This window comes from Halyomorpha halys, unplaced genomic scaffold (genome assembly GCF_000696795.3).
Source record: "Halyomorpha halys isolate HHAL.00 unplaced genomic scaffold, Hhal_1.1 Scaffold684.1, whole genome shotgun sequence".
In the NCBI taxonomy this organism is placed as follows: domain Eukaryota; kingdom Metazoa; phylum Arthropoda; class Insecta; order Hemiptera; family Pentatomidae; genus Halyomorpha; species Halyomorpha halys.
The window spans coordinates 325,034-352,190 of NW_027109538.1; the positions used below are offsets into that span (position 1 = coordinate 325,034).

Below are 27,157 nucleotides of genomic sequence, written 5' to 3' on the forward strand. Positions count from 1 at the left end.
TTTTTTTTATATAATATTCACAATGACCGAATAGATATTTGCTCGAAAATAATATACCTCAAACAGAAGGTAGAATGCTTTTTTATTCATGTAGTAACAAAAAAAAAAGTTTGTTCTCATAATCGAAAATTTAAATTAATTTAGGTAGTCCTGTAGTATGTCCTGTTCTTTCCTCCACAAGTGCGGGGAGGGGGAAAGTTCGATCGGGAGCCCCCAGGAAATAGGAATGATCGTGATTAAGATTTTATTTCACAATTTAATTTTTTTTTATTATTTCTTATATTATTATTTTTTCTCTTCTATTTCTTTTTTTTAACATTTAATTTATATATTTGTGATTTAAATATGATTTAATTTGCTTTTAATTTATATTGATTAATTTAAATATGTTGTGAATGAGTTCTATGATTCCTATTACCATTTTCTAAAAGTATAAGACAGTATATAAATTACAATAAAATTAAATTTTATGGCAAATGTACTGCAGAACATCTAGGTTTTTCTGGAATAAACTGAACTTGTACCCGAAAGTGTTGAAGGTACCTGTTGAACTTGTGTACCTGATATAGTAGGTATTGTACTTTCCTAGGCTTTCACTTTACCTATTGTTTGTTTTAGCCAGGTAGTAATAAAAACTTTTATTTTATCAAATATCTATAAAGTTACATTAAATAATAAGGTTACTGCTTTAATATATTGGTTGTTTAAAAGCGGTTTATATTATTACTAACACAAACTTCAATGATCCACTTTTACTTTCAACTTTTTATTTTAGCAAACCTCCAACGTTTCATTAAATTAAATTAAATAAATACCTTTTTTTTCAGGTTATGTCTTATATAAGCCACATAAGTTCAATATAAAAATATTCTACAAAAAATGTTTTTCCTTTTCTATTAACCTCATTAACAATACAAGCATAAAAGACAATTTAATGAATTATGACACCAATGATTAAAGTTGCCTCTTTGATGGTCTAAGGATGAAAATGGTCTAAGGGCCGAAACGTTGGAGGTTTTTTTGAATAAAAAGTTGAGAGTAAAAGTGCATCGTTAATGTTCGTGTTGATAATAAATTAAATAATAATTTTGTTTTTATATCAATTTCTTTGTTAGAATTGTACCATTTCAGACATCCTCTTTGGATAGTTATATAACGGACATGGTGATCCCGACGGGTGCGCCAGGGGAAAACCTTAACCTAGTTTCCGTCTCATTCCCCAGGGGCGGGCCTAGAACTTTCCACCTGGAAAACTTCTACTGGTGAGAGTTCCTTCGCTAGCGAAGGGGTGGCAAACATGCGAGAGAGAAAAAAAATTGCACCGTTTTAGAAAGCAAATCCTCTGACCCGATTTTTTCTTGTTGTCATTTTCTAGCGATAGTTTCTGATGCGTTTCACCGAACTCGTTCAACTCCAGAATCTGCAAAGTAATTGAACCGACAGGTATTTTATCTTGGCAGTATTCGCGCTAATTTTGGTGAAAATGATGTATAGAATTAAACTAAAACTTTATGTAACTGTTTCACTTATGTAAAATTCTCATGCATTTTTATTAATCACTAGATCATTACGAGATAAAATAATTGCTCTAAAACAATAATTTACATTTTATTTAACAGTTTTTCTTTTTTTCCACTTGATAACTGTTAATATGACAACTGTTGAAACTGTTAATTACATAAATGATTTAATTTTTTTGTTATTATCTTTGTATATATTTTTAATATTTGTTCTATATTTATTGTATATTAATTTTAACGTAGTTTGTTGATTTTATTTTTGTATTTATATTTGTCACTTAAGTATCTTCCTTAAATTTTCTTAAATTTTTTTTGGCGTAGGAAAAAAAAGGGAAGGAAAAGAAAAAAAAGAGGAAAAGGAGAGGAAAAAAATCATGAAAAAGAAAAAAAAAAAGGCAGAAAAAATAAAAGAACCAAAGAGATTAAAGAAAAAGTCACGTTCTAATGTTGTACACTACTAATGTTTGTAATTATTATTGTATACTTGTATAGGCCTATTTATTGTTAGATTAAAAGTATCGTCTGATTAGACTAAAATAAGTATGCTGTGTGTCAGTCCAATGAAGTTGGGCAGAACAACTTTATGTTTATATTTATATTTTAATAAAGCCCCCCCCCCTTAGAATTAACCATTAGTTAAGTATTTCAGTATTTTTCGAAATGTTTCAATTCAGTTTTTGTTTTTTTTTTTGTGATTGTTTATGTTTTGTTAGTTAATTGGCTTAAGATTCGAATATAAAAGATAATAAAACTAATAATAATATTCGAAATATAACTAACTAAAAATACAATTTATAAAAAAAAAAATTAAACATAAAAATTATAAATAAATAGAAAAAAAAAAGAAATTAAAGATAATCAATGTTATAGACAGTTTATTTTTCTTTATATTTTTCATATTTAAGAAATTTTTATAGATTGTATTTTTAGTTAGTTATATTTTAAATATTTTTATTATCTTTGTGTATTTGAATCTTAAACCACATAGTTTTTTCTAGTCAGTTTTTTTTTTCTTTCAAAGTCTAAGATTTTACTATTCTTCATAACAATATTTTATAATATCAACGTTGGCAATTGTTTTTGTTATTATTAGAAAAGTTTATTTCAACATAAAAACGATAAATTATTTGTTTACTGACAAAAGAACCATGAATTTATTTTTTTTAATATATTAATTGAAATTTACAAATGTACATTATAATACATTCGGTAAATTTGATCTAAGTTATAATGGAGTGATAAATGCGTGTAGAAAACTACCCATTGGTAACACTCTAAATTCTGATTTTACTTTAATTTTTTAATTTTTTTTTATTGTTTATTTTCTATTTTACTGATTATAACAGATGCAAATAAATAAACAAAATAAACAATGGACAATTTGAAGTTCATATTTATTTGGCTTGTTTTCTAATTTGGTAGTATGATATAGTAAATACTAGGATCTTTCCAGAGCTAGTATTGGAATAAATAAGAAAAAAATACGTTCCTATTGTAGGAAGACATTTCTGGCGAAGGCCAAACGATCTGGAATGCTCGTTCAGCCAGACTAATGTTACCAAATACGATGATGAACTCATAGGCTGGGGGATAGTCAACACAACTTGTGAAATATTCTCTTAAACCTTTCTTTGATTCACTATAACTAAATTTTTTTTTTATCTTATAAATATTTTGTAATTTCAACTTTATTTATATGGTAGTTGTTATTGTTATTATTCTAAACGTCTATCTCTACCTACAATCGATAAATCATTTGTTTACTGAAACAAGGACCATGAACCTAATTTGTTTTCTGATAGATAAGTAAATTAGCAACGCATATCCATGGCATTATGGAACAAAGGGAAGATAATACCTTATCTCCGTCTGCAGCTGCCTGCGTTACCTAACTTCACAGATATACAACTCAAAACATTTTCAACTTAAAACTAATTATATTTTTTACTAATTATTTTTCATTGCAGAATCGTATAATTTATTAGATATTTTTGTGTGAACTCCATCCTATTAATATCTTTATTTTATTCATTTTCATATACATTTCGGGGCTCTTCCATCATCTTCAGGATCAACAATCTTAAATGTTACCATCTTATAAAAAAAAAAAACTTTCTTAAACGCAAATATTGCTTTTTTGAATACACCGTTTTTTATTTATCTTATCTGTAATTACTCTGTCATTTTTATAATTAACCATAATTTTAAATGTTACCATTAATTAAAATAATTTATAATGTACACTACTTGGAAGTATTTTAGTTTCAAGTGGAGAAGATGGTCGGGGGGGGGGGGGGAGGCAAAAAATTATTTATTCGTGCCGACGTTTCAACCTGAGTTTTTAGGTCTTCATCAGGTCTATAAAACAAAAAGAGATAGCAACCATCATTCAGAAACATTCATACATTTTATGTATATTTCTAAATTTGTTAGTTTACTATTTCTTTTTAATTTTATGTTTATCAGAATGGTGGTTGTTATCTCTTTTGTTAATTATTGATTATCGATTCCATTTTTTAAAGTCATGGTATTTTTAGAATTAAAATTTCGATTTTTACTGTTACGTTCGTATTTTGTAATTATTTACATGTTGATATAAATTGATTTTTAGTTTTCGTTAGAACTTTCCCCTATTAAATATGGTCACAATTTTTTATTTAATTATTTATTTAATGTAATTTACAACTGTACTTAGTTCACAATAATAAAGACATTATTTATTTATTTCGGAGTGGCTCTTTAGGATTTTAATTTTTTATTTTCTCCAAAAAATATTAAAAGAATAGAAAATTAATTGTACCAGAAACATACAACCATATATTTATGATTTCTTAAAATATTTATTTATTTTTTTTACCTTTTTATTCTTGTTTTTTAAAAGTAAAGTTTCTATGTTTCATTTAAAACTTGTAAACATATTTATTAATTGTTTTTTGGATTTTTTTTTTCATTTTATTTTATTAGAAGTTTTTTTTTTTTTTACATTTAATACAAAATTTAATTTGATGTCTATAATAGTCACCGAAGTATTATTTAAATGTTCTAGTTATATAAACATTGGTTTTTATATTTTGTGGTTAAAATTATTATTATCTCTATTTTTCCAATTGATTATTATTAGAGATATTTTATTATTCCATTATTATATTTCTTATTAAATTTTTGTATTTACTATAAAGAAACTAAGCCCATATTTAATTCCTGTTATATTATTCTAAAGGGACTTGGTATAGAATAAATTAAAAGTATTCTTATTATTTAACATTTATTATTACAACTGTGTATTAAACAAAATTCATGTATAATTTTGTTTAGGGTTTTAGATTAAGTTAATACTTAACAACTAGCTTGTGAAGAAATTTTAATGTTTTCTGGAACCTCTAATCCCAAATCTACATTTTCCGATAGCTTGGACTATAGTCACGTTTATACAAGCTTTCAGTAAAGAAATTATTATTTCAAATTCTTTGAGGGCCCGTTTTATTCGCTGATCAAGATAAAGTCCGAGATTTGTTCGGCACAAATTATAGTTACATTTATTTATCAGAATTGTATTTGTATATCGAACTATAATAAAATAGCCACTTCGTGAACGAAAACTGTTCAAAGGAATCAGAGCGAAAACATATTTCGTAGTTTATGGTTCCCGGTTCGGTTTTGGAATTATTTAGTTTCTGGCCCGCAGGTTGTGGTCGGCTGACCTACTCCACTAAATTACCACAATTCGAATAATGTATCTAACACAGTTCGAATAATTTTGGAATGATCGAAAAGAGACTTCTGTATTGGTATTGTTCCAGAAGACCGAGGAGTCCTTGGATGGTTTCTTGCGCAAGATACCATTGTCTTGAGAGGACGCGTTTCTCAATACTCCGGTGGCTCAACAGCCTCCGACCCGTTTTCGATTTCTTGCACTCTGGCCTATTTCAGTTCTCATCATCTCAGGAAGGCCTTGATACATGGGTCATTTTCTTCTCTAATTTCTTGTCTCCGGACTTGATCTGTGAAAAAAAAAAAAACTCATCAAAACCTTGAATATTGAATTTTTTTTTAGAGCTACTAAAAGCGAATTGACCATTTCAGCCATTAAAAATCATTAAGAGCACTCCTATATAACGGACATTTTTATTAACATCCTATACAATGAGCTATTACCTATAACCCCTCGACTTCGGACATAAATTTTACTCTCCATCCACGGAAGCTCGTTGTTGACCGTGTGTATTATATAAAAGGAAGATGATCCTTGTGTACTCAAAAGAACTCAAATAGTAATTAAACTGTTTATTTTGAGCAAACGTTTCGTCCCACTTAGCAGTGCTTCGTTCGGGCTAAAAAAGATACAACCAACTAAAATACATTGTACTTTTTGAGTTCTTTTGACCGCTCCCGCACCATATCCTTTTTATATAAAATATATATGCATGAAATCGCGTTTCCAGAACTGAAATGTCATTTAATTTGACATGAATTTCCATTTACATCTCAAGCTTTTATAAATAGTAAGTCCAAAAAAATTTGTTTACCATTAAAAAAAAAAATAATATCATATAATTCCAGAGATATTTCAAAAGTAGTCTGTGATGATTTCTTTTTTAATTTGTGAATTTATATAAAAAAGTTATTAATTTTTTTAACTTTTTAATTAAGTTATTTATTGATTGATTTTTTCGAGGTACTATATCTAAGGCGACGATATATATTTAATTCTCCTATTTTATTTTTATATTTACCACTTTCTATATATTTACGTTATATAGAAGTTTCGTCATATTCAGATGAGAAATATGATAAACAAGGTAAAAAAAATATTCTTATTCCCAGGACACCCTCATACATAATATGCATCTTGGCCAATTTTCTTCTTATCACGCATCTCTCCCTTATTTGAATTTACAGATTTTTTATATAGCTCGTTTTATAATTCGAAATATTCATTTAGTTGAAAACAATTTAAATGATAAACTGTTTTTATCAGGGCCGTTGGTTGGAAATATAATGCCAAACCTGTTCCAGGTTTGGCCTGCAAGTTGCAATCTTCTGAATTGCACATTACGTAATGCACTCTTTGCTTACATAACCTCAAAGGACTGCAAGGAGCAACCACTGCCAAGGTCCTCCTTTACCGAAATTATTCAGGAATTAGTTAATATTGTTTTTTGTAAATGGTCATATCTTTACTTTAGGTTGATCCTACACATCAATAATACTAACACACCTGAGCAGAAATTTATCGAAACGGCTTTGGTTATGTAGAAAAACAAGTTTTGGAAGTAGTGGGTAGTAATCTGAATATAAAAACCCTCCATGCTAGATTCCTCAGATAGATCTCAACAAATTCACAATATATTGGAATAAATAACTCGGAATTCTTATATAAATTGTGAAGAGGAAAAGTGTTACATAGTTCCGTAATAGGAGCCATATTAGACAGCTAACTCAGCCACTACATCAATTCAAAATTAGGAACCGTATAGAAAATATGGTAGAAAGTGTTTCCATGTTGTAATAAAAATTTGAAATTATACACCAGAACTAAATTTATACTCTATAAAGCAGTACTAAGACTTATCATAACACATGCCTGTCCCTCAAACTGGACTTCACTAACTCAACAAACATGAAAAAACTACAATTATTTCTTAACAAATGTCTCAGAATTGTTAATAACTATCCATACTATATCACCAGAATCACTAAAATGCACTCATAACTAAATATAGATACCATACATATACATATTCAGAATTTAGATGTGCACATACAAAATTTAAGAAAATTTAAAAGAAAGGTCTCTCATAATTGAATGTTACCACCGTTTCAAGTATATAAGACATCGAAGTTGAAGGTCTCTCAGTGTCGTTTGAGGATTTGAAAAAAAAAAACAGTTGTTTTAAAATATATATATGTGTAATTCTTAAGAAAGTAGACAATAAACAGCTAAAACAATAGTTTATTATAAATAAAAGGTTACTACTATAACAGAAGTACTAAATAAAATACATAGAAGTAGAAACACTATTCTACTTACCTAAAACAATAGAATAGAGTAACAGTCCCTGTCCACAGTTCTTAATTAATCTAATAGTGAACTATTACAAGTAATTGAAAAAATCTTGAAAATGTTATTAACATAAACAAAAGCTCATAATTTGAAAACAAAAACAAAACATTTCTTATAACCTTCTCATATTAGTTCAGCTGGGGACCGCTAGGGTTGTTCCAGTATAATAGCACCACAATTATTTAAATTATGAATATAATTTACATATGTATATATTTTCACAAACATATGTTAATTTTGTTTTCCTTTTTTTTTTAAATTAATTAAGAGAGCTTTATATAATTGTAAATAACATCATATTAAAATAAAATGTAATAATACATAATTGCATACTCTGGCAATGAATCTGTATTCGCTGACAGTGGCAAAATGAAAAATTACAACAGAAGAATAAATGAAAAAACGTCATCATAGATAAATAACAAATAGTAAATATGCAAGCTTATAAGTGAGAGAGTATAATGTTATCTGATAATAAGTTACGACAGTTCACTGTTTTTTTTAATACCTGGCAGTTTACTGTCGCGCATGCGCATAGGTGATAGTACTCAGAACTAGCAAACAAATCCTTATGGAGAACAGAACTGTCATGTCGGTAAACATCTTAGTTTTCACTCTGGAAGTGGTTGCGTTCACTATAACTATCACATATTCCGGTTTCGCCCAAGCTCCAAAAATTTCCTGTGAATATAAAAATTAAAATTGGCCTAGAACTAGAGCGATATATCACTTTAAAAAAAAATTACCTATGAGCCTGTTATTAAACCAATTAAAATTCAGGGGCTCGGACTTTGTGGTTTAGTTAATGACAGGAATTAAATCTTCGGTTTCTAATTCTAGTGCATTAATGGTAATTCTGTGCCAACCTTAAAAAAACTATTTGAGTCCAAATGTAAAAAAAAAAATATTTCACGGATTTTTGAATTGTAAACTATTATACTGTCTATTTAAAATTCAACTATAAGTAAAAAAAATTGATTCAAAGGATTAATAAAAAAGTAACCTAAATGGTATTTTGCATATGATTAAGTGCTCTAAATTGTTTACAAAAAAGTTTATTTTTTATTATTATATTTATTTTTTTCTACAAACAATTATATTTTGTTAGTTTTAAGGACAAAACTGCTAATGGTTATTACTACCCTCATTACAAGACAAAATGGTTTGATTTACTAACATTTGTATGCTGTAATATATTTTATTATTATTATTTTTCATCATAATTCTATTTTTTTGTATCATTATGTTGGGCTGCACAAGAGTGAACACAGTTATACCCAGTACATTTGTTATTGGCAGCCTGCATTCATGTTCTCCAATAAATAAAAAAAAATAAATAAAAATAAAGACACTTTGATAACCTTTATAGAAGGAATATATTAAATCATTTAATAAAATAAATGAAAAAAAATATATATACAAAATTATTCAATATTTTTTATATTCAATTATAAATTCTGTCTTATACTTATAAACACTGATAAAAGGAAGCATAGAGCTCATTCATACCATATTTACAAATATATAAATTAAGTGATAACAAAGTAAGAAATATAAGAAAATAAAAATAATAAAAAAAAAAAAAATAAATTAAATTAAACTTGAAGTAAAATAAAATCTTAACACAATCGTGTCCTATTCCTATTGAATAGGTTAGAAAAAAATATCCACATATATATTAAAAAAATATTAATATATAGTTTTATCTGATTTTCCACAAGCGGCAAAGATATATTATGGCTTCGTATTTTGGTTGTAGGATTATTTAGAATTCCATTTAATCTACTATGATTAAAATTTTGTTTTTATTTTTGTTTATGTGTGTACACATCGAAACATATTCAGCTAAAATATCTGTAGGTATTTTCCGTTTGAGATTAGGAATAGGTTACATCATAATTTACTTGCTTAATTCTCACCCGGAGAAGAACCTCTCACCTGGAATAATATTATACTGTCATCGCTCTAATCCTTCGTCTCATGCTATTATGCATGTCTACAAGAATTAAATTAATATATTATTATTCATATAAGTTAATTCCGTCTCTTAAAGTTAAATTATTTTTTCTCTAATTATTTTTGTAGGAGTGCAAGCTATGATTAAGTGTTACATAAATCTTAATAACAAATCAAGGTTAGTATAAAGTCGAAAATACGAACATTAATCATTAAATCTACCCTAATCATATATTTACAGATGATTATATACTTCTTATAACCGGCTACATTATGTTTTGAGCGCGCGGCAGGGGCGTGTGAGAAGCTGTATCTTACATATGTTTTTACACAAGCATGTATATATTAATAAACATCATTTATTATTATCGATGTTAACTACCATCATATGGTTTCGTTATAATATTTTTTTTATTAGCACACATTGAGAAAGTGGCTACGGGGTTCATCTCCATATTCTATATTTATGTTTAAAAATATTATTATTAATTATAATATTACATTTCATCAATTTTTAATTATAATTTCTTTTTTTTGGACCTATCGATTTTTATTGTAACTTATTTATTCCCTTAACTTATTTATTCATTGATTATTTCTTTTAATTAACTTTCTTTTATATAGATATATTAGTTGTTTTTTTTTTATTTATTTATTTATTTGTTTTACTCTAAACTGATATACTGCTGTGACTATTATATCTTTGGTTAGATTTTACATTGCTATCTAATGATAAATTCCGGTTGGCTCAGTGTTTATTAACATTTTATGGATCCGCTCGTTACTAAGCCCTACAACCTTACATGCCCATCTTATACGCCACAATACTATAACTTGAATTATATTTACCGAGTGTAGGTCCCTTAATTCAGTGTAGTGTAGCCTTCTAAATTCTCCTGTTAATTCATCCTTTTTCGGTCCGAATATTTTACGTCATACTTTATTTTCGAAAACCTTAAGTCGCTGTTCATCCCTTAGTGTAAGATGCCACGTCTCGCATCCATAAAGAACAGTGGAAAGGATACTAATTTTGTAAATTCTAATTTTTATGTTTTTCGATAGAAGGCATGAGCTAAGCAGTTTCGAAATTGAAAAATAACAAGCATTTCCCGCCTTCAACCTAGCTTTTATAGCTCACCAATTTATACAATATTTTGTGTCTTATATAGCTGGGTAAGTGTAAATTGTGAAATTTAAAAAAATATATTTTGTATGTTTTATTGTCATATCCAAAACCAGGAGTTTTTAATTAATTCTTTGCTTGTAACACTAAGAAATGTACTACTTAACAAGTTGTAGCACTGTCTTTAGTTACATATATGCCATTTGAGACGGACTGACTCCTAAACTGATCCATAGAGTTTGTGTATTCAACTCATTCAGTGTTAAATAGGTTCTGCATAAGTTAACTTATGCAATGCATTGCAGATTACCGAGGAAGGACTGTAAGTGGTGTTCCATAACACGATGCCCTTGAAACTGTTTTATAACCAACCCAACTTTATTTCCTTAAGTGCATTTTAGTTTTACACTCATTTAATAAATATATTTGGTTAACTGCGGGAAATCCTATTTTGGAACTTCAAAACAGTATATCAAATAACACAAATATAGTTGTACCTCTATAACTAACAATCCCAACAATCTTGACCAAAACTGCTCTCACTACACATTTTAAACAAACAGGACATAAATTCAAATTTGATAAACTAAAAATCATACATCGGGGAAAAATAAAACAACTTTAAGCGAATTTTTAAAGAAATTATTACTATAGTGAAATAAAACTTTTTTTATTTGATAGATAGATTTATTTATTGATAGATATTACAATCTGCCACACAGTTGTGGGCAATAGGTAATATTGATGAATGATCTCATACATACTAAAATAAAAATAAAATAAATAAGTAAAAAAAATAATAAAAAAATGAAAAAAAAATGAAATAAAATAAAATATAAAACTCTCTTAAAATATATACAAACAAAAGAATAGACAAGATGAACATAATGAGACTATCTATATGAAAAAAAAATAAATAAAAAAAAATAACATAATGATAAAATAATATATACAATATTTACAGAATCGACCTGAGGATCCCTGAGCCCACTCTATCCCCCAACTGTGTAGAGCAGAGCTCAAGAGATCCCAGCGCATCCCTCTCGCCGCATCACGAAATAAAACTATCAACAAAATCTGTACAAAATTCAAATTCATGTTACTGTAACCTTATAAATACATAAGACACAATTAAAAATACTAAATAGAAAAAGACAAAATGCAAAATAGAAATAACCGCCGGACTACCTGCTAGGAAAAACCAAAGCAAACCTACCTCCATTTCAAAACCTCTTCAATTCTGGCACAAACCTGAAGTTTGTTAGATCATAATGTAGAGCGCACTGTAATAGACAATTGTAAATAACATTTAATTGTAATAGTTATTAATCATAAATTGCTTGATGTACTTGTATTTTTATAGTAATTAGTTTAATAAAGTATTTGTTCTATAAACTGTGTTTTTCACTGTAGGACATGACTAAGCAAACAATTAAGTTGCGAAACTTCGCCTAAATAAAGTTGTATTATTGAATGATCCTCAAGACCAACATAAAAAAAATATATTTATTATTATAAAATTACAAAATATATACAGACATATACACACACACACACACATATATATCTTATATAGTAGGAGCTCTTTTTATTTATTTATTTTTTTACTAATATATTTTTCAAGCATTACATGATTCGTCGACTGATTTAGTGATATAAACCTCTTTTTGGCAAATGACAAAAGTGAGAAAACATGTTATAACAAAGTCAAATATTTGAAATGTATTACACAACTAGTGAGACCCATAATATCTGAAAACATTGCATAACGAGAGAAGTATACGTAACGCTGTTTGCTTAATGATATTTCACTAAATGAGTTTTCCAAGCCGAGTTCCTATATTATTTCCAGAGTTAGTCTCATCTTCAAAGAAAATTCGAAAATAATAGAAGAAGAATCATTTTGATGATTTTATAATTTCCAGTTATTGTTCGTAAAATTTAATTTTAACTAATGTATTTCTAAGTTTTATGGATCTTGATTTGGCTACCTTTAAATCCGTGTAATGATAAAATGCGATTATAGGGATTTCTAAATGATTGTATTTTATAGTCTTTATTTATTTTAATTATAAATTTGAAGTTGGGTTTATTAATTATTGATATTATCACTATATCAACTTTATTTCAACATCCGAATAGCGTTTTTGACAGTTTACCCATTATCCAGTTCATTATTTTTAAAAAAATAATAATAAATAAATAAACAGATCACCATCAAAAGTTTTGAAATTATACAGCGAATTTTAAATTAATGATTTAATTTAATTTAATTTTAATTTAATTAATGATTAATAATTTAAAATTAATTATAAATATTTAAATAAAATTTGCTATTTAAACAAATTTATAATTATATATCAATATACAAATTTAAATGTTTTAGATCAGGCCATAAATTCAAAAATTTATTAATATTTAAGTACTATTGCGTTAAAAATAACTCAAATAGTAAATAAAATATTTATTATGATCCGACGTTTCGCCTCACTTCACAGGGCATCTTCTTGTCCTAAAAACCATACAATTAACTAAAATTTTGTAAGAGTGTAAATAATTATAAGATATCATGAAACAAAAGTAAGCTAATAGTGATGTAAACATATGTGGAAATTTAAATTAAAAAGAAATACAAATTTTTTGTTTATTATTTTTTATTTTACTTTGTTCATTTGTATTTAAATTTTCATTTTCACTTTTATTTTCTTAATTTTTTTTTTACATTTTGTCGAAAAAACTTTGATTTCTCATATCCCTACTTTGTACTACTCTTCTAAATTTGATCAAAATTCGATTGTAATATTTTAAAAAACTGATAAAAATTCATATCGTACATATATTTTTATTTAATAATACGTGATATATTTTTTAAATAAAATAATTTTTTTTTTTTTTTTGTTAAACATTCACATCCGTTTTATACATTTGTAGTAGAATCAAATACTTTTTGGGAAAACTATTACGTATTGCTTCCTCAAAGAAGGTAAGGAAGTTGTATTCTTTCTGAAATTAAAAAAAAAAAATATTTAGATAGAAAATTTCCACTCGCATTTTTTGATTCAAACCCCAAGAAAAATAATTTGTTCTAAGAGTCTGTAGTCAAATCCATTCAACAGACAAAACATTTAATACTGTTAATCCGATTTCGATAATATTTTCATTGTTTTTAGCGGGTACATAGTATTTTTATCAAATACAATCTTCAATTTTCGTTTACGCATGCGCAAACGTATTTTTCTTAATCCACTAGTATTAAATTCCATCCGTTAATTTCACTTAAACATTTGACACAATTCATTCTTAAATGACAAATCATTTCTGTAATCTATAGATATGGAGAGCTAGGCGCGCCCAGCGAGGGCAGAGGGCGGCTGCCCCCCTCTAGTTTTTTTCCTAGAAAATAATTGTAATAACTTATAAATCGCTGCTATAATTATTTATAATTTTCTTAAAATTTTGGTTTCATTCGCTTTTTTTGTCAACTTTCAACCTGAACGACTATGACGCCCTCCCATAGTTTTGATCCTGACTACGCCCTTGATCATGAGGTAGCAAATTGGTATATTTACACAAGGCAATTATTTTTGTTAATATAAATTTGAATTTGATATTGAAAAATCCGTATGAAATTATGTTTTTTTTTTTTACATTTCATCCAAATGTGGTGTTGAAGAATGACATTTCTTACGTTGCAGAAAAATATTTTTTTCTGAGATGTTTAGTGTGTTGATACTTGTGATATTACATTTCAAGTGTCGCCTCTAAAATGGAGGTAAAAAGTCATTCGCTAAAGATCGATCATATGATTTGAAGTTTATAGCACAAGGTATAAATTTAACAATCATCATTATAACATACAGGAAGTGAGTTAAGCAGATTGATGTAAGGCATTCTAGGTCGAAACAACTTCCATAAAATTTTTCCAATTTTGTTGGACAATATGATCCGGCAGGACACTGTTTGTTGTGTAACTCTTGTATAACGATCAAGTGCGCACAGAGCAGGGTTAAGTAATGGAACATGGTGTAACAGCCTCCCTTCTTTCAGCATTTCGGTTCATTTATTATTTATTATTAGCGACGATTAATTACATAAACGTTCGTTTTCCATTTACAAAGTGTTTCTGTGTAAGTACGTTTTTACAATTATAATCGGGGATCTAGGAACTAAAAGTCAACCCCCCCTCCCGGCCGGACTCGAACTGGCACGACTGCAGTGGCCCATACACTCATATGTTTCGCCCCCAACGGATAAGGGGGGTTCTACCGTAATCTTTGGATTATCTGTAGCTAATAACTAATGCCCATCCCTACGGTATTGTACTCAGGGAAAGTATATGAAACAAATTAACATATTCCAAGAGAGCTATTTATTGACGGGCCACTTTGAAGTCTCTTTTCCATCAGTTGGTGTATTCTCCTCCTGTCTAAAGAATGGTCTTTTGTCTCTCCCAACAATTCTTCAGGGGTCGCTGAACCATTCTCCCGATCTCTAAGAATTTCAATTAGTCTAGGAAAATGACATCCTTAATGTAATATTATAAGTCATTGTTTAGCCAAGAATAGATCACAACTTTCAAAGAAAGCCATCCGGGTTTAGACATTCTTATCTTCTGAGGAATATATCTTTGGAGAAGTTATTGTCGTCTGTGATGGGCGGTCGAGAAGAAGGCGTTGAAGTGAAATTCGCGGAAGAGTTCTTCAAGAAGTTGCTTTTAGTTGATAATTAGAAAGTGTTTTTCATTTAGAGCGTTGTTGTTTCATAATTATTATAAATTATAAAAACAAAAAGATACCTTCCTATGTTATTATTTATTTTCTTAACAACCTGTTTCAATTACAATGGTCTTCAGGTTAAATAAACGTGAAATAAATAACAATAAAAAAATTAATTATCATCGGAGCTTTTATTGCTTGACAATTATATTTATTAAATGAAGCGTTCAATTGTAAACATGGTAACTGAATTTTTTTATGAATAAACGATTTTGGCATTACCATTGGGTAGTTTCTACACATGCTTGTATCGTGCCATTATGATCATACATCAGATTTACTTGATGTATTTTTATGTAAATACAGTTGTAAATGTCAATAAATTAATTTTTTTTAAAATCTATTTATCTTGAAGGTTTTCGAGACCGAAACCATTCGTTATGAAAATTAATAATTGTAACATCAGAGCCATACATAATTCAATAATAATTATTATTCTACTGAATAATATTGCATCAAATAGAATTTATGAGATTCAAAACTGTTATTTATTTATAATTCTAAGTTCTAATTATTGAATCAGTCTGGAATAACAGGTTACTATTTTCAAATTATTCAGTACTGGCCGAATAATGTTCTACTCACATTTTGTTTTATTATGAATGATGTCCATTGTGTATCATACAATATTATTTCAGTATTAAATTATGACTTACCAGGTTAACCAAGTCTATGATAATGGAAAATCAGTTAATTATTTTATTTTAAAAACGGGTTATAATAAGTAATTGACAAACAAGTTTTAGCCTTTAAACGTATATTTGTAGTCAATCGGTAACGCATCGTCAGTAATAGTTTGATTACAAAGAGGTAAATTATTTTTTTTTTAAAGGAAAACATGCAAGTTGTAAAGATAAAGCTTGAGATCGGAACGGTGTTGCTAAAGAGGTGACCCTCTAACAGCTGACCCGTTACATAACCTGCTCCCAGCCTGTTTGTAGGAGTTAGTCCATATTGTCCTTTGTGTATTATATTTCTCTATTTGTATATTTTATTTTTAGTTTATTAATTGGATTTACTTATATATTTTTTATTATCTGTCTTATTCATAAAATTAGAATCTTAATCAAGGTCAAAATAGTTTTAAATTTAAATTTTTCATTGGGTTATTAATTATAGAGGTACCTTATCCTTCCTGATACAGTATAATAAAAACAAATGATTCTACATAACATCCTTCCCTTATTCCGCTATACATTTTTTCTGCAAATTAAAAATGTCTCAGAGGAAAAATATTTACAAACTCTAAAAATTACCTAACAAAATTTATTATATCACTACTTTTCTTGAATCGTGGCATATCTGACAAAAAAAAGTTTGGTTTTATTTTGAAATGGATGTTACCAAAAGTATCACTGTAGTCAAGAGTTTCTTTCTCTTCTTTGGTCTCCTCCAAAGCTAGTTGAGTTGTAACCACAGTCTATTATGTAATCTATAGAATATGTAAAAAAAAAAAGAAGCAAAGCAGTGGCAAAAGTCTGAACTACTCTACCAGTATCCCAAAGTCTGTAGTCACCCTAAGAATTCCCAACATAAAAAAAAAATAAATAGAAATAAAGTTGTCTCTGATACATTCCTCACATTATGATTTATTGCATATTCATATACAGACCCAAACATCAGCATACATCGAACATTTTTATTCTCAACTATTAGCTACCATAAGATATGATGTCCTGCATTGTTATAATAAATACTTTTCTAATTTTTTTTTTACTATTTAAGGTTTAAAGAATAATGAAAATTATTTTCTTGTACCCTGCAAAATCAAATATTTTCATTTTTCTAATATTTTCTTTATTTTGTTGTTACAGGTGGGGAGGACCATCTGTTGCTTGAAGCTAGGTCCGAGGTTCTCCACAAGCTCAACAGGTTAGAGCTGTCTTTAGAAGATGCTACAAAAGTGACAAGAATCAGGCCTTTTTGGTCTAAGGTGAGCTCTTTAGATTTATTAATTTATTGCTAATCTAAGAGGATTTAGTTGTGAACATTCACACTATCTTCCTCAAAAATTATCACAAGAATAAATCATGCTATATAATATTTATATATCTTTTAAATTCACAATATAGTATTTCAAAAACTAAATAAAGTTAATTTAATTTTCTTACTTATAATGATGTCATTGAAATGAAAATATCTAATGTAGTGTGCCTTGTCATATCTTAATTTTGTATTGTCATATTAATGTATATAATAACTCTAGAAAAATAAAAAAATATAAGATTAAATATTATGAATTTAATTTCAGGGTTACTATAGGAAAGGAGTTGTTCTTACTAGTCTTGGTGAATATGAAGATGCCTTTGTTTCTTTTGCCTTGTGTGCAGCTTTAGAAAAGAACTGTGATAGAGTAAAACCTGAATTTATAAAGGTAAGGATCTGTTAAAAAAATATATAAAATAGAATAAATAAAAATTTTAAGAGCAATCTTATTTTTTTAATGTTTTTTTCCTTTAGATTCTTCAAAAATTGGTTTCACCAACATCAAAAAGAGTTCCTGTTTCACCTTGGTGGTCATCTAATTACATTACACCTTTAGAACCCACTGCTAAAACTGGAGAGGATGATATCATTGAGGTAAGTTGTCAAAAGATTATTAATAAAATATGTATATTAATTATAAAATTCAAAAAATTATAATAAAGTAATAATAATTATAATCAAATGATTCACTTTTTTCTTATTTTTTTTAGAGCTTTAATAGAACTGTCATATCAAGTTTTCCAATGTTTGAAAGCAGAAAGCTCAATTTACTCCTCGATAGAATTTTTCAAGAAATCGAAAATACAAAAAGTAAGGATTTTTCATTTTCTCAATGAGTTAATTATAAATTAAAATTCCAATTTTTAAGTAATATAATATCTATAGTGGCTATAACTAATTTATTTTTTTTTTATTTTTAATAGAAATTGAATTTTATGGACGAGAGATGCTTCAAGACTCAGACTTGATTGATCCAGAAGATTTTGAATGTGTTCTTTGCTGTAGAACACTGTGGAGACCTGTAACAACACCTTGCGGTCACACTTACTGTGCCGTTTGTTTAGACAGATCTCTTGACTACAGCCCTAATTGTCCACTCTGTATGACTTCGTTATCACAGGTAATTGGAAAAAGATTAAATAATATTTCATTGTCAGTATCACTTCATATACCGACAATGAAATATTATTACATTATTTAGTTATCTCAAATAATGGAAAACTTTCAGGTCCAAATTTAAAAAAAAATTGGAAATAATAATACAATAAATTCCTTTTCTCCTGAGCTATGCTATGCTAAAATCTCTATCAAAAAGTTAACCACTAGTTAAAACTTGAAAAACCGCTAGTTAAAACGTGGTTAAAACCAATAGTTCAAGTTAAAACGTGAACACAATATCCATTAATAAAATTTTAATTTGAAATTTTGACACCAATTTTGATCTCCAAAAAGATCATAACAATTATGCCATAATTAAGCCATGACAATGGTAAAATGAATTTTTAAAAAAATGTTTAATATTGAATCAATTCCTTTCTGGCTTAACTTTATAAAAGAAATAAAAATTGAAATTGGTGGCCAACGTCACACTTGGAATTTAAGGGTTACATCTCAGACTCCCATAAATCACTTAAATGTCTCAAGAGATGTTTGAAAATTATACAAATAATTATATTTGTTATATTAATATATTATATATATTAATAAAGACAATTATATTGTTGTAATAACAATGCATAATAGTGTTAAGTTGATTGTTATTAAAAGTTGTAATATTAATATGAAGAGTGACAGAATAGGGTAATTTTGACTAAAATTGGTGACCAAGGCAGAATAAGTTTTTATATTATTGATGTGGGTATAAATTTGTATTTAAAATTGTCTTTGAGGATGGTTGAATTGGAGATGTTATAAATATGTTACATCATGACTATCTGAGATCTTTTGAAAACCATTTAATTCAAGTGGGATTTGAAATTTGCTGTGATTTTAGAATCATTCTCAAGTATCACATCATTTGTTGATGATCAAATACTATTGTAAAATCTTATTAAAAAATTATTTCCGAATTATCTAGTTGAACATGAGATTTACATCATGATAAAATCAGACTTTCTTACCAATCCTTTTGAATTGAAAATTTTATTACTATTTATTAGTTACTAAAATTTTATGTTTTTTCACAAAGGGGTTATCTTTTTTTTTTTTTTTCAATTTCAGGAAATAGTTCATTACTATTTAGATTTAGATTTATTTGAAACTTCCTTTACGTCAACAATGTTTCAGGCCCTATACCTTTTTTTCAAGTTGCTAATGTATAGTTAATAAAAATAGTTTCCTATTAAAGTAGATATATTAGATAAAATATTTCCGTTACCTTGTGTTTTACTTTAATAAATTGAATCTGTTGTTTGTTTCTTTAACATTAAGATTATATAATTAAATAAATAACAATACTTTTTTTTTTTAGTATGTTGGAAGTAATGAAAGGCAAGTGACAGTTTTCCTTGAAATGGCGCTATCTATTGGTCTACCTTCCGAGTATCACTGCAGGCTGTCAAGTCACAGAGCTGAACTGGCTGCACTTTCCAGTGTTCCAGAAATTCCAGTCTTTGTTTGTACAACAGCCTATCCAACCGTATCTTGCCCTCTTTATGTATTCGAGCCACGGTACAGACTGATGATACGTCGCTGTGTCGAGAGTGGAACGAGACAGTTTGGAATGGCTGCGTATACCCATCAACCAAGTGGTGCAAAAAGGTAATTATACCCTCTATTTTTTTTTCTTATTAATTAAGATTTAGTTTGCCTTGATATAGATTTTTTTTAAAAACCCATCACATAAAATTTTCAAATATATGTATTTTATATCTTAGTAATATCTGATGGATAAAATGTAATGAAACTGCGATATTTTTATTATTACATAATTTTATATTAAAACAAATGAGCTGATTGATTGATATTCAATAATAAAAAATGAACTCCACGAGTAAAATAAACAATTATGTTTTTAATTGTTATTACTTTTCTCTGTACTTTTGTTAATAAATAGATACCATACAGTTAAGACCTATTTTCACAAATAGGTCAAAGGCTGAGTACATAAGAGACTGAAATCAATTATATAATTGTTAGCATTGGCCGTTGCATAAGGATCCTCTTTCATTATCCCTTTACATAACATCCAATGTTCACAAAAATACTAACAGTTCTTAAAATCTTTTTTAAATATATTTTTGTAAAGTATAAAATGCAAAGTTTTGTAAAAGATTAAATATTTATGTCATAAAAAAAAAAAAGAATAATTTTAAATATGTAATACAATTTTAATTTAACATCCTATTGCATTATGATACTAAGTATAAGATTTTTTAAAAATTAAAAACAAAAGTTACAGTCCTTAAGTAGAACAAATAAACTGAAATTACTTGATCACAAAAATGACTTAACCTGTGATTACTTGATGATCCTAGTTGAATAGTTTATTATCATACAAAGAGGTTATAACTAAGAGGTTGCAGTTGATTACAAAATCAAAATAATTTAATTAATTTTGTTTTTGTGAAATATGTCGGTTTATTATTTTTAAAAGAACCATTACTAGAAAAATTTATAATAGTCGTGCAAGTTATATGAAGTACCAATTCTACCAAATAGCTATTAAAATATTTCTTGAAAAAAAAAGTTGTACATGCATTGAATTATAAATTATTATTTATATTGTCATCAATGACTTTCATAGTAGTCATTAAATATTCATTATGTACTTTAAAATTTGATATGGAAGAGGGTAATTTTAAAATTAAGTTAATTGTTTAATAATTTTTAACAACAAAACAAATATTCACTATTAAAAGCTAGGAATGGTTTGATTTGCTGAGTGTACATTGTCATTAAAAATTACAAATTAATAACTTAATAATAAAAATGAAGAGGCAGTTGTTAAAACTGTAATTTTATGAAATAGGGTTTCTTATAATAAAAATCCTTTATTCCATTCTTTGAATTATTTAAAATCATATTTATGACAATATTATTTGTTTTAGATATGCAGAATACGGGACTATTCTTGAAATTAAGGACTGGGTTCTGCTCAATGATGGTTGTTCCATTCTCAGTTGCGTCGGTGTAAGGAGATTCCGAGTGATATCGCGGAGTGAACGAGATGGCTACGACACTGCTCAAGTACAGTTCATCCAAGATGATCCCATTTCGTGTCACTCTCTCCAAGGTAAATTGAAAATTTTAATTACTTTTTATATTATTAAATACAACACTTTTGTTTTTTATCTAAAATGTTATAGAATGTTTGAAAATAAATTTGTTAGTGAGAATAGTGCTATTTTTATGTTGTTTACTAATTGAAACTTTATTAAAAACATGAAAATTATTGATCTTGACCTTATAAATTTGTTTAAATTCACATGTTAGATTTGAATTTTCTTATTTTAAAAAGTAAGCATACTATATTAAGCTTTAATATTTTTTTATATTAATAAAAAAATGGATTGATATATAAAGAGAAATTTTCATTACTAATAAAAGTTTTATTGTTTCTTTTTCACTCATTTACTTTTATTCGCTTCCTTATGAAGCTAATCAAACAAACTTTTTATTACAGAAGTAAAAGAACTCCATGATCGTGTACGAAAAAGAGGTTTAAGATGGTTCCAACGAATGTCACAAGATATGCAGATGAAAATTGTTGGAACATTCGGCAAAATGCCAGAAGTAGAAGATAATTGGCACTGTTTAGAAAATGGTCCTGCATGGGCATGGTGGTTGGTTGCGATACTCCCTCTTGGACATCATCTACAGGTAATGATTCAAGTTTAGTTATTTATCTAATTTTAATCATTTTCTACAGAAAATCAGATTTATAATGTGACAATTAAAATATCCCAATAATTTGTATTGCCAAGAATCATATGAGTTATTGAGAATAGAGGATAAAAAATACAGACTAACATGATTAATACAAAATTTAATTAGAATGTATAAATACATCAATAAAAAATTTAACTTTTGATTAATAAGGGTCATAAAAATTGATTACCTGTTTCTTTTACCTCTTCTTTTGACAATTAACTTCTGTTTACACAGACGCATTTTTATAACCAAGTTTTTTTTTTTTTAATTTATACTGTGCCTTAAATTTAAACTAACAAATGAAAGTTGGTATGTCAAAGTTCTGTGCTTTTTTAAAAATACTTTTCTAATGATTAAATAATAATTAAATAAAATGTTTCTAAACAAAAAATGATGATTGATATCTTGAGAAACAGATGAAGATCAACTAAATATTATTAGAAAAAAGGTTCAGGATTAATAATAGAAACTGGTATGTTTTTAAAGCAGCATAATCTAAAAAACAGAACATTAACCATATTTTTGTAGTAGGTATTTTAACACTATGACTGCTGTTTATAACATAACTCCTAGTTTTCATTCTTGCTTAGTATGTCACTTATCACTTAACTCATATTTTTTTACTAACCATAATTGTGATGCTACAATGAAATTTGTATGTAATATAAAATATGGCAAGTTAAAAAAACTACGAGATGATTTTTAGTTGCCATCCTTGGTAAGAAAGTAAATTATAAATTATGTCGTAGTTTGCAGAAAATGTGTTAAAAATAAAAAATAACCCAAAAAAGTTTAAATTAGACTCTTACCTAATTTATCATTAACTATAACAATACTTGTTTCTTAGTTATAATGAAAATTTATATGTTACAGGTCGGTATTCTCAAGACTACATGCTTTTCAAAAAGATTGAGGGCCATTGAGAAAACCTTGAAGCATTTTGAAGAAGGTCCAGAGAGCAGAGACAGACTTCAAAATGCCAACATCGATTCTTTGAAGAACTCTCCGAACAACTACCAGGATCGACGTAATACATGACGATACCAAAAAGAATTGAAAAGTCGCATGTGAATCCTGGCAGCGCAGGAACACATCCATTTCATTTCTTGTGAAATGTAGTTGCAATTATAATCCAACATGAAGCAGAAGAAGCTCTGCTCATTTTCTACGATCTCCTAAAAATGAAAATATAAAACTCAAGTGAGAGGAATCGAGGCAAAATATTTCCAATTTCGGCGAAGGCTAGAATAGTGTTCAATTAGCAATAAGTACATGGCAATTAATGTACACAGAATTTCAGAAGATATTAAAGCTACAAAAAGTACATATCTTTTCATTCTCATATTCTTTATATTATTTTTTATAACAAAAAAAAATTTACATAAAACACTAATTGAAAAATTAAACAATTGAGGAAATAATGCTTGTAATATATTGCGTGTTTGTTTGTGTGTTGTTCGCGTGGTAGTTTTCACTACCATATTTATTTTTTATTTATTATTGTAACTATTTATTTCTAGAGTAGTGTGAAACTTAGAATGGATATTTCTGTTAAAACAATTATTTATATATTTTTACTTCTATTATCATCCTATTGTCTTTTGGATCCTAGAGAGGTGCACAATCACTAGACATGGTGCTATGCCGTATTGGAACTAGGAAATATAGAATATAGATGTAGACTGTGTAAATTACTCCTCATTGTACATAAAATATTTTTAAAAAAAAACATTCGAGACAAATAATTGAATCAAATGCAAATCATATCTGGTGTTTACTATTGGATTACTATAACATTTTTCATTTGTATATGATACAGAAGATTATTTGACATCACCTGAGTAATCACTTTTGTTATGAGTTTTCATACGATATGAAAATGATTGGCTGTGATAAAATTTATATATTAATATTCTAACTTAAGGTTTAAACAATTGATTAGTTTTAATGTAGCATTCAAATACTAGGTTAATCTACCAAATATTTATATTTTATATATAAAAATAACAAAAAAAAAAGGAAGAAAAAATTATAGTTTACTTGGCCATAAATCAATTTACATAAACACTCCTTGTCAGATGTACAAAAATATTGCCATAAAATGATGACCTGTACATTTTTGTGTGTTTTATGACCAATAATAAACCATTTTTCCCTTTACATGTTTGTGTATTTTTTTAAATTACTAACCTACAGTTTTAAGTTCCTAGCATGTGTAAGTTTTATGCTTATTTTTGTGTTGGCAATGTCCTCCGATGGCTTCTCAAGTGCTCAACTTTTCATAGTTTTATCATTTCGTTCATGTTAACATATTTTGTATTGTTTGTGATCACCTTCACTTGACTTGTCTGTAGGCTGGATATGACAATTAATGTTTTTGTATTTTGTCTTAATCGTACTTCCTTGTGATATATTTAGCTTTTAAAACAAGCTGTAAAAGCAAATGGCATGGCCAAGAAAAATGGCTTGAAGTGATATTGAATCATAATTAGAAAAACTCATTAAATATCATTATTCATTATTATATTTAGAAGTATTCTATTACTTGCAGGTTATGTTTAATAATGAATTATATAAAAATAAGACAGGGTTTTATGAAGTTTATTTTATTTTTTTCATCTAAATTAAAAGATCAATAGAAAGAAAGCTGATTTTATACAAAAGTGATCTCAGCATCGATCTCCTATAAATATACAGTGACTTTTTAATTCTCATTTCCATAAATATTACACTTTCCACTGAGTTCACACATATTGAAAGTGCTTCGAAATCAACAAACCATTATTATAAAATTTTACTATTACAATCTGCAAAAGCATGGTAACTTAAGCAAAATTTTGTCTGTTAAAAAAACGAAAATAAATCAAAAAACAGTATTGATAAAGATGAAATGAAAAAATTTGACATAAAAACAGTCAGAAAAATATTTTTAAAAAATAAACTTTATAGAATATTATTAACTCTTTGATGTCAAAAAAATAAACAAACAAATTTTTGAATTTCAAAAATTTCTAAGTTCCAATTCTAGAACAATCAATGAAATTCAAGAACAGAGAAATTTTACTACAAGAAAAACAACAATGTCTTGAAACCTTTTTTGATTTGCTTCTTTTTTAAAAATTTTCTTTTGAAATTCTAGCTAACTTCTTATTTTTATCTCATTTCGTACATTTTCTCATTGACCTTTTAATTCTGAGTTCAACCACTTAATTGTGATACTGAAACTAATATTAGTATATACTTTATAGTAATATACTATATAGTAAATTTATGGGTATATATCAAAATGACCTATGTAACTGATTAGATTCTTGGTCCTGAAGATAGTGGAAGAGTTCCAAAACTTAAATGAAAATTACATAGAAAAAAGATATTTATAGGAAATATTTTCACAAGAGTATCTAATACAGTAAAAAGAAAAACATTCTAGTTTGAAAAATGTTTAATAACCAACTTCATTTTGGATTAAGTGATTTTAGAATAATGAAGACCAATAATAAATCCAATTGGTCAGAAAATAATGCTTTATTACTATTACTAGATCATTGCTTAAGTTTTTGTCCATTAATTTATTACTGACATTAAAGTGTTCATTTTAAGCCTTCCTTTTGACTTTATCAGAACAATGCACATATTGTTCTTTACTTTGACTATTCCTTTATTTATTATGTAATTTGTGGCAAAGAGTATAATAGTGTGAATGTAGATGGAAGTCTACAAAAAAAAAAAAGGACTAAAACTATGACAAGTTTTAGAAGTCAAGACAAATCTCTTAGGGGGACGATGTGAGATTTAGAGTATTTAAGATGGACCTGATAAGGAAGAAATGGTTTAAAAAATTGTTGAGGAGATAAGAAGTAGTAAAGGTTTTTTTTCCCTTGAAAATTAAATAATTAAGTACAAAGAAGTTCCTTTATTTAATTATTTATACCAATGGTCTCTACCCTTTATTCTGTTTTGTAAAATCCAATGAAATCCGTGCTCTCCTGAGGCATTACTAGAAAAAAAGGGCTACTTTTAAGTGTGAAAGGAGGAGTAAACATCAAAACTTGTGTGGTGAAAAGTGAAAATTTAATGTATTATACCATAGCTGATATTTGAATCAAGATCAGGTCATCCTCCAAAAGGTGATTTGTAGTTTGAGCTTGTCACAGATAGCAGAGCTAGTGATGCTTAGCTTTACTGTGTGCAACTTACAATAATAATGATAATCTTTATTTATTCTGGGATTGATCCCTTTCCTTTAGAATAATTTACAGGCGTCAAAATTAGGCTTTGGAGCCTTATAGTAAATTACAAAATAGAGATGAAATTACAAGATTTCATAAAATAAAGTAATACAATGAATTTAAAAATATACAAATAAACAACAATAATTAACAGAATATATAAAATAATGACAAAACAAATAAAATAAAACCACTTGTCGTATCATAAAACATAAGATATGACTTCTGATAGTATATAAAAATAAAAAAGCAATGATAAGAATCAAATACAATTAAACTAAAAAATAATAAATGAAAAGATATAATTTCTGCTAATGTACATATTTACAATTATAAATGAAAATCTAATAGAGAAAATATATAAAGCTTTTTGAAACTTTCAATTGTTATTCTTCCGGAATTGGGTGGACAGAAGGTAGTTGAAGATACGGGATTTGAAGATTGGAAGGGTATTAGAACTGCAAATAAAGGAAGGAATAGAATTCCATAGGGAAGAGGAACGGATGAGGAAAGATCTATCAAAGGCTGAGGTTCGAGGGGCAGTTACATTTAAGTCTGAAGGCCGTGAGCGGGTAGAGACTATGTAGGTCTCTTTACATCCCTTTATACCATCTAACTGATCTTTTTTAGTC

General features: G+C 27.4%; 1 protein-coding gene across 1 annotated transcript in view; it reads left to right on the forward strand.

Moving 5' to 3' along the window:
* The window catches only part of LOC106685354 (LON peptidase N-terminal domain and RING finger protein 2), a 78,283-nt gene extending 54,663 nt beyond the window's left edge, over nucleotides 1-23,620 (forward strand). The window contains exons 2-10 of the mRNA XM_014427963.2: nucleotides 17,253-17,371; nucleotides 17,690-17,812; nucleotides 17,899-18,018; nucleotides 18,135-18,234; nucleotides 18,348-18,544; nucleotides 19,895-20,184; nucleotides 21,474-21,658; nucleotides 22,049-22,245; nucleotides 23,170-23,620. Of these exons, the coding sequence (XP_014283449.1) occupies nucleotides 17,253-17,371; nucleotides 17,690-17,812; nucleotides 17,899-18,018; nucleotides 18,135-18,234; nucleotides 18,348-18,544; nucleotides 19,895-20,184; nucleotides 21,474-21,658; nucleotides 22,049-22,245; nucleotides 23,170-23,334 (1,496 nt within the window). The 3' untranslated portion in view covers nucleotides 23,335-23,620. The remainder of the gene's footprint in view (nucleotides 1-17,252; nucleotides 17,372-17,689; nucleotides 17,813-17,898; nucleotides 18,019-18,134; nucleotides 18,235-18,347; nucleotides 18,545-19,894; nucleotides 20,185-21,473; nucleotides 21,659-22,048; nucleotides 22,246-23,169) is intronic.
* The last annotated feature ends 3,537 nt before the right edge of the window (nucleotides 23,621-27,157 follow it).